This window comes from Anopheles aquasalis, chromosome 3 (assembly GCF_943734665.1).
Source record: "Anopheles aquasalis chromosome 3, idAnoAquaMG_Q_19, whole genome shotgun sequence".
In the NCBI taxonomy this organism is placed as follows: Eukaryota; Metazoa; Arthropoda; class Insecta; order Diptera; family Culicidae; genus Anopheles; species Anopheles aquasalis.
This window is the reverse complement of record NC_064878.1, coordinates 54003632-54012674: the sequence shown is the minus strand read 5'-3', so window position 1 is coordinate 54012674 and position 9043 is coordinate 54003632. Positions and strand designations below refer to the sequence as shown.

At 51.9% G+C, this 9043-nt stretch overlaps 1 protein-coding gene across 1 annotated transcript; it reads left to right on the top strand.

Moving 5' to 3' along the window:
- Positions 1-1653: 1653 nt before the first annotated feature.
- On the top strand, positions 1654-6643 carry LOC126576786 (uncharacterized). Its single transcript, XM_050238091.1, has 8 exons — positions 1654-1748; positions 1843-2555; positions 2633-2769; positions 2833-3301; positions 3375-3782; positions 4419-4584; positions 4659-5156; positions 5231-6643. Exons 1-8 carry the CDS (start codon positions 1656-1658, stop codon positions 6443-6445), a joined length of 3699 nt encoding a protein of 1232 aa, XP_050094048.1. The 5' UTR covers positions 1654-1655; the 3' UTR covers positions 6446-6643.
- Positions 6644-9043: the final 2400 nt, after the last annotated feature.

The window sequence follows — 9043 nt, the reverse complement described above, 5'->3', positions numbered from 1 at the left end:
GAGGAGTTGCAACTTGATACTGATGATCGCTGGCCCGGCTGCGAGTGCCTTATTATGCGACTGATGTCGGCACAGCGGAGATGCGCCAGACTCAACCACAAACACCACGCTTATCATGCTCGTGATTAGAGCCGAGTGCTGCTGGTGGCTGGCTCGCTGGTTCGTCTGATTATTCCAACGAGTTTTATTAGATAATCGACGGGGACGGATTTCGGATGAAGATCACAGGCGTAACCTTGTCGGTGTATGTTTGGCAAAACAGCCAACGTTGCAGTTTTTCTGGCGCTGAAAGATCATTCGGGCGTTGATTGAAACCATTCGCTTTCGCATTCACTTTCATTCGCAGATTAACGGAATTAGGAATAGGGTAGGACTTCGCATTCCCCCCGAATGGATGCCGCACTGTTTCAAGGGGATTTCTTATGCCGTTCCACCAACCACCGCTGCGCTACGGTTCCGTCCGCCAACGCCACTCGATCGTCATACGCCGAATCTATTGGATTGTACCACAGAATGGGGAGTCAGTTTTGCCCGCAGCTACCTTCCGCTGGATAGCGTTGGTTCGGAAGATTGTTTGTTCCTGAACGTGTATTGACCACCTTGGACACTAGATGCTAGTGAAGAGGAGGTTTTAGGTAAAGCCAACCGAACCTAACTGATCGAATCTTTCAGCATGAAATTGTTTAATGTATTATCTCGCTCTGTCTCTGTCTCTATCGCAGCAACTCTCAACTCAGTCCCACCAGAACAGTTGGCCAAACACCAGAAAGAGGCGTTCACACCGTAAGAGAGAACACTGGATTCGCTTTTTCGCGTTTCGGCAAACAAGGAGAACCGCAATCATGGTATTTTAGTGCATTTTGTACCTGTATCCGGCGGTGCAGGCCATCGAATTGCATCTGAGACATAAGCAGGGAGGGTAAGTGGCCCGGGGAATGATGGATGGATGCGGTCATTTGACTGTACAATTTATGCTCTTTACTATGTTTCGTTTCAGTAAATCCACGCTCTGTATTGGAGAGGAAATAGCAATGAAAGAGCAGAGCGAGTTGGACAATCGAATTCAATTTTTGGCGGCAACTGTGTGCCAAGTATAACCGAGCCGATAATTAGCACACATCCTGTTCGTTGCGAAGCGCAGCATATCTACTGCCGCTCCAATCGCGCTGCGCAGCGATAGCGGAAGCTGCCTTTATGCTTATCTGTGGTTCCATAAACTTGACACTGATTCACGCTCGCATTCGGAGAAGAGATTGGCCGGTCTAGTGGGCTTACGCCTTACGGCGTCGTTTATCTAAGAGATTATCCATCCTGAGCTGAGGTCGTTTAGGCGCCAGTTTTGCTTCCAAATAAAAAAAAATAAAACGGAACGCATTTTTCTGAGTACTGTTCAGTTAATTCCATTCGATCCATTCCATTTTAGGCCAACATGAAAACACACACCAAGGGCCAAGGCGGTTACTGTTACTTCCGTACAGGTTCGTTTTGCTTGCGCAAGGTCATCGCGCCAATCTTATCTTCCATGCTGCAGAGATAGGATATAGAAGGCATTAAATTAAGATATCTTGGTACGCGAAGGGGCCCCCCCCTTTCGTGGTTCAATTGTGAAGGCGTCGGTCGCTGGCGGTTCAGTTTTTCGCGCACTTCCGAGCACAATGGTCATCCACAAGATCTACGTACCGCCGTCGGTTGTGAAGCTCCCGCCGAGGGTGGATCCGAATCACTTGCCACCGGCCACCGCTTATCAGGTAAGGTGTTTAGTTTTGCACCTTGGGTGTGCATTCCTTGGGTGTTCCGCGTTATGTAACCTGTTCCGATCTTTGTCCCTTTCTCCGTCGCTAGCCACCGGCAGGCGCGGATTTTCCGTTGATTGCGGAGGATGCCGGTGCGGGCTCTAGCACGTTACCACCGTTCGCGGAACCGTTGCCGCCTTTCGCGGAGGATCCAGTGGTCGAGCTGGGACCGGGGCAGATTGTTGGCCGCAAGAAGGTTCTACCGAATGGTACGGAGTACTACTCGTATCAAGGCGTACCGTACGCACATCCACCCGTGGGCGAGCTACGGTTTAAGCCACCGGTTCCGCTGGAAAAGTTCACCGAAGAACCGCTGCAGTGTGGAGAGGAAAGGGGCATCTGTCTGGCGACTTTTTATCTGCCGCCAAGTGCACCGGGTACGGAGGATTGTCTCTATCTGAATGTCTACACGCCGAGCGCGCCCGGTAACCGGGGAGCACCCCTGAAACCGGTCATGGTGTGGATCCATGGTGGTGGATTCTACACCGGCAGCGGTAATACGGACTTCTACGGACCGGAGCCATTGCTGCAGCATGACGTCATCCTGGTTACGTTTAACTATCGGCTCGGTCCGCTCGGTTTTCTGGCACTGCCGGCGGTCGGCGTGTACGGCAACCAGGGACTGAAGGATCAGCAGCTGGCGTTAAAGTGGGTGCACGATAATATTGCCCAGTTCGGGGGCGATCCATCCAACGTGACACTGTTTGGGGAGAGCGCTGGGGGGGCCTCGGTTCATTTGCATTATCTTACTGAGGGATCGAGGTAAGAATCAAGAAGTCGCTGTCTTCACAAACACACCATCAACACCGGAGGAATTACGAAACTTTTTATCCCATTAGAAAATATTTCCACAAAGCAATTGCACAAAGTGGAACGATGCTCTGTCCGTGGGCTTTGCAGTACCAGCCGGAGCATAAGGCACGCCGGTTGGCCGCTCTGCTCGGCTACACCGGGGAGGATGATGCCGGAGTGTTGGGTAAGTTGTCAATGACGTACCTGAAAGGATCCTGGTGTCTGTAAGTCGCTTACTCCCCAACAGAGACACTGCAAAACGCATCAGTGGAGGACTTGGTGGCAAATTCCACGCGGGCATTCGACGAGGCGGAGACCACTACCTACCTGCTGTCTCCATTCATCCCAGTGATCGAGGATGCTGCGTCGGAGGATCCCATCATTCCGCACCGTAGCGAAGAGCTGCTGAAGCAGGCGAACACCGTCACCATTCCGCTGATTTCCGGTGTTACCAGTGCCGAGGGTATTGCGTTCCACGCTACGATTTCACCGAAGCTGGCTGAGATAGCGGCCAATTTGAGCATGGTTATGCCATTGGATCTGGCTGTTCCGCATGATCAGTCCAGCGACGTGCACGAAGAGGTGCGCCAGTTCTACTTCCAGGATCAAGCGATCGATGAGACGAACATTTCGAAGCTGCTGGAGTTGTTGGGCGATGTAACGTTTAACTTTCCGGTTTATGCTGCCGCTGTGCTACAGTCACGCTACCAACCGGGGTAAGTTTAGGTCCAGAACGTGCAGCCAGGAGCAGTAGGACAGCTAATCATTGAATGGTTTCTTCAATTACAGAGCACCACAGTACTTTTATCGTTTCGGTTACGAGACCGAGTTGAACCAGGGCCGTGTCCATGTCAATGTCCCCGATGGGCTGCCCGGTGCAGCGCATGCCGACGAGCTGGCCTATCTGTTCAGTGGATCCGCGTTTAAGGTACAGCTGGAACCGGACTCGGCATCAGCCCAGGCACGGGATCTCGTGAGCCGCCTCTGGACGAACTTTGCCAAGTTTGGCAATCCGACGCCGGACGAGCAGGTTGGTACGCTCGGATTCCAGTGGGCACCGGTGGTACCGACGGCCGAGGAACCCTTCCAGTTGCACGCACTCGAACTCACCAACGACGCGGTCACGATGATCGAGAATCCGTTCGCCGAGCGGATGCAGTTCTGGAAGTCGCTGTACGAGCGTTACAACCCAACACTGTTCGCCTAAGCCCGGTCGGTTGTCTCCTTTGGTAGGAGAATTAGCTGAGCGATAAAGATGCAAGACCACTCCCTAATTTCCCATCCCATCATCAAAGTGTTCCCCAGCTGGTAGCATAGAACCGACTACAGACACACACATGCACACAAAAACACAAGAAGGCGAAAGATAACGACCGCAGCGGACGTACGGTCACGGTTACTACATCACAACCCCCGTTGCAGCCCGAGCTTATCTTGCGTCGTTTCCCTGGCATTGTCTTATCGACTGGACCGGCCACTGGCTCATTAACACGCGTCTTTTACGTTACTTTTTATCGCTTGCAACATCGGCAAAGGGACGGCGCGCGCTATCAGCCGTCGCAAATTGTTGCAAATCACTGTTCGATGCAAGCGTGCGCGAGCGCGCCGTATGGTGCAATAAACCGTTACCTTTCGCAATCGATCGTCTCGTAATTTTATCGGGAAAGAGGAGAACGGGTGTTACGATGAGGAACGGAGCTACAAAGGGGTGCACGGAGCGAGCTGTGCGGTGTTTTGATTAATTCCGATGCAAATGCGCCGGCGCACTTGCATGACAAATGAGCGTTCACCTTCGAGGGTTTTTTGGTTAAAAACAAATGCATCGCGAACCAGCCGGTCAGTGAGTCAGTCAGTCGGTTGGTGTGTCGGAGAAGAAGGTTGTCCACTGGTTCCAAGATTTTTTTACGTGTCAGTGCCTGTACTTGATCTCGCCAAAATGGTGATGCGCAACATACGCCACATTGACCCAGCGATCCAGCTAGCCGCTCAGCAGGGTTGTGTGAGTCATCGCCTACTACGAGCTGCTTTTTGTTTGGCAGCGGCCATGATGCACTCCATTTGGATGTTCCACAGGCCGCTTCCCGGGTGATGGTGAAGGTAGCCCAAGGGTTCATCTACGGCACGAAGGATCGTCTACCGAATGGGCAACCGTACTATTGCTTTAAGGGTGTACCGTACGCTCAGCCACCGATTGGTCGGTTGCGTTTCGCCTCTCCCGTTCCGATCGAGAAGTACTCCGCCACCTACCTGGACTGTAGCCGTGAGCGTAGTGCTTGTTTCGGGCGTGATGTCATCACCCGTGAGATCACCGGATCGGAGGATGGCCTGTTCCTGAATGTCTACACGCCACGGATCGGGAAAGAGGTGGATGGCGGCAATCCCCTGCCGGTGATGGTGTTCTTCCATGGCGGTGGCATGACCGGTGGAAACGCTGACAGTAGTCTCTACCTGCCGGACTATCTGGTACAGGAGGGCGTTATCGTCGTCACCGTCAACTATCGGCTCGGTGTACTCGGTTTCCTCTGTCTCCCGCAGGCCGGTATCGAGGGGAATGCAGGATTGAAGGATCAGGTAAGATAGTGCGGCGTGCCGTCGCACGATTCATCCAAATTCGTGTTACATCTGACGGCGACGGTTGCTTGCAGCGAATGGCCTTACAGTGGGTACAGCAGAACATCCCGGTATTTGGCGGTAACCGGGAAAACGTTACCCTATTCGGCGCAAGCTCCGGTGGAACGAACGTGCTGTTTTTGCACTTTGCCGACCAGTCTTCAAACAAAAAACTCTTCCAAAAAACGATCGCCCAGAGCGCAACGATTTTTTCGGATCTAGTGTACCAAACAGAACCGGAGGAGCGCGCTCGATCGCTGGCACGTATCTTTGGGTACGAGGGAACCTCGGACGAGGGAGCGCTGAGCACGCTGCGTGACGTACCGGCCAGACGGTTGTACGAAGCGCAGTTCCTTGTGCTGTCAGCCCGGCAGCGAGAGTACGAATCGATCTTTCAGTTTCCGTTCACTGCCGTGATCGAACGGCCGGAATCGGTGGATGCCGTGCTACGGAAGACACCGGTGGAGTATCTGCGAGAGCGGGATTTCTTCACGATGCCGGTCCTGTGCGGGTACAACGATCGTGACGGTATGCTGGAGCTGATCGATATGATGAAACATCTGGCGGTGTACAATGAGCGGCCGGAGAAGCTGATCTGTGCGTCGTTCGAGGTGGACTACTTTAGCCCGGAGGCACGGGCACTTGGGGAGGAGCTGAGGCGACATTACCTCGGCGAGGAACGTATCGCCCGTGGTAACATTAGCCAGCTGGTGGATCTGTTGACGGATCGGTTTCTGGTCGGGTTCTACTTGTTCTGTCAACTGTGGCACCAACACCAGACGAAGGCGCCGGTGTACTCGTACCGCTTTGCATACGATGGTTCGCTTAATAAGGGTAAAGAGTTGCTCAAGTTTCGGGAGCTGGCGGGTGCGTGTCACATCGACGAGGTGTACTATCTGTTCAGTTCCGCCTTGCTACGCACCGAGATTGCTCCCGGTGATCCGGCGTACCAGATGCGCCGTACGATGGTGCAGATGTGGACAAACTTTGCGAAACACTCGGATCCAACGCCACCGCATGATGAACGGCTAGCGGTACGTTGGGAACCGATGAGGGCGATGCCGGATGGAGAGGGTAGGACCAACTATACGCTGCTGTCGATCGGCAACGATGAGCTGAAGATGGACACGATACCTGAGCTGGGTCGCATGCAGAAGTATCTCGAGTTGTTGCGACGCTGTAACGGTGCCATCGATCAGTTTCCGATACCGAAGGCACCAGAGAAGAGGAGGGAGCAGACTGGAGCATGATCTACCGTTGGTGATATGCGAGCAAAAAAAAACCTTTGACTTGTTGTGATACAAATTCGGTGTCTCGACGATGTTTCCATGTTTTAGCTGGCTTTTATTGAGTGTTTAGTGCATGAACTGGTGCTTATTAATTTAAAACTTACTTACTAACTTCTCTAGCTGCCAAGTGTTAGAAATACATAGCTTTAAGCAAATCACGCAAATGCTCTTCTCAATAAATGCAACTTCATAAAAACTCCTTTAAGGATATGCTGCCACCTGCTGCATGAACAAAGCGAACGAGTGGACGAGAGTGACTGAATCAGAGCCAACAGTATTAGATCATACTTTCATGATTTTCCATTAGTAGACGCCACAGCTTGCCCCGAGCCGTCCGGCAGCTAGCCGGTGAGCTGCGATGATGCGAGGATCAAACAAGTGCCTGGCACCCTGTCCTGGTGGCTGATGAATAATTAAGATGTCAAAGGCAGCAAACGTGAGTGGCGATGGTCTGACTGCAAGCAGGGAAATCGCTCGCTGAAAGCTCCGGCGTAGCTTCTACTGGCGAGTGATGCAGTAGCATCTTAAATTTTCATTCCATCCTTCTCCTTCGGAATGTAATTTCGAGAAACTCCAAAACTCACAACGCAATGCCAGATAAATCAGGGTTTGGATTTACTGCCACCGTCTTTTTTTTTTAGCCCCATGACCTTGCCACCCCCGATTGCACGACTGGCATCCATCTTGCAGAAGGGGGGAGGTCCATTCATTATAAATTTTCATTCGCAAATTACCGGAACTGGCAAGGCATTCGCCTCGTGGACGAAGTGGAAGTCGATACACAATCCTCCGCGTGCTGAACGGAAGCGCGATCTCGGCATCCGGATCCGGGCATTTGCAATATTGAGCAGCATTCGCCGAACAAACAATGCCATAAACGGGTAGGGGAACCAGAGACCCAGGACGAACGGTGGATCCAATTAGATGGAGCCCAGTGAGGTGGAAAATATATTCGTTTTCAGTGAGGATGGCGACAGTGATGATGATGATGGTGGTGGTGTTGATGGAATCGATGAGATGCTTCAAAACACACTGATTCCATCCCCGGGGGATCAAGGGAGTGCTCGAGTGCACTAATGTTCCGGTGTAGCTCATTAGAGTGCGGTTAGCTGCGGTGCGGTTTTTGCTATAAATCTGATTACTGATTCACTCATCCAGAGTTTCGCTTCCGGTGTAGAGGAAGGGAGGGATGCATGTGTTAATCAGCGCTGATGGCAACGTTTACCTCCACACTCTTAATCTCTCTCGGTGTCCGGTGTTTTCCTTTGGTCATTCTTTCGTTCCTTTTAACCACCGGAAAGGGGAGCAACGTTTAGCCACAGCAAGGGATGAAGAGGAACTATCCGAAAGTACCTCTCGGGGACAGAGACACACGAAAGGGGTTAGGGTAGGTTAGGAAATGAACACATTCTGGTCGATTACTTGATGCATAATTCACTGAAAAAACTGGTGTCAAGGGAAAGGGAGCGAACGGAAATGAGTTACAAATCTCCCCCCCCCCCCCCTGGAGGAAGAGGGTGGTTCCGGTGGAGTGCGTGATGCATAAAAATGATGACAAATGTTAGTGGACGATGAGGGCAGCACCCTAGCACCGAAAGCACGAGGATTAATAACTGGCATGGAGTCGAGTCGAGTTCGGAGTCAGTCACTCTTCGAACCGGTTCAAAATGAGTGAAAAGAAGAACCGGTTCCGTGCGATTCCGTGGCGCTCATAAACGAACGGTGCGATGGGATGGTGCATAATGGATGGAATAATCAAAAGTTGGACGATGCGAGTGTTTGCCGGAGGGACCAGCTGTTCGCGGTCACAGCGCGAACTCGCCAGGAGTGGAACCGATTCGATGACGATTCGCGAGAGAAACAGGTGGTGCGTGCGTGCGTGCGCGTGAGAGTGAGTGTCTTGCATCCGCTCGCACCAGCAAACCACTTTCGTTGAGGCTCGCTTTTTTACTTTTTTTCCCACCGAATACTAGGCGCCTCCATCGTTGGCGCCTCCATCGAAGTAAACAATCCGAATTATTACTTTGCACCAACAGCTTGATTCGAGTTAGACGAGCAAGCAGCTTTGTATTAAAAGTAGAAGTAAATGTTAGCCATTTGAACGCACCCTTGGATAAGCGTTTTAGCTACATTTGCAGTTTTGGTGCATTTTACAACATTCTAAAAGCAACAACCAAAATGTATTTACTTTAAATACATTTAATTTGGAATAAAATCATATGAACACAAAATTTACTACCCCCAACAACAGAATGGCTCTCATCGTGTTCGCTCTCGCTCTCGACACGGACCACAACAGCTGAGAAGCGCCTTCGAAGAGGCGTTACTTCGAAGTAAGTGAGAGCGCATCCGAACTCACTACTCACGCGCCTCGGCATGTTGTTTGGTTGCTACCTCCAGCCCTCTTCCCTTTGCCTTCTAGAAGCCATCTCTTCTGCAATCGTGACCGAGTCACGGTCGGCTCACAGCTGAACGCGTACCAGGAGCAGTTGAAGCAGCAGCAGAAGCATTACCTCGACAGCACGGCATCGAGCGACCACCGTTCAGTTCAGCTTTGGT

Bases quoted from the DNA above. Each gene is read 5' to 3' on its own strand.
- LOC126576786 (XM_050238091.1), top strand. From the start codon at position 1,656: ATGGTCATCCACAAGATCTACGTACCGCCGTCGGTTGTGAAGCTCCCG. The intron at 2,556-2,632 runs GTAAGAATCAAG...TTATCCCATTAG, and splicing joins TATCTTACTGAGGGATCGAG to AAAATATTTCCACAAAGCAA. The intron at 5,157-5,230 runs GTAAGATAGTGC...GGTTGCTTGCAG, and splicing joins ATGCAGGATTGAAGGATCAG to CGAATGGCCTTACAGTGGGT.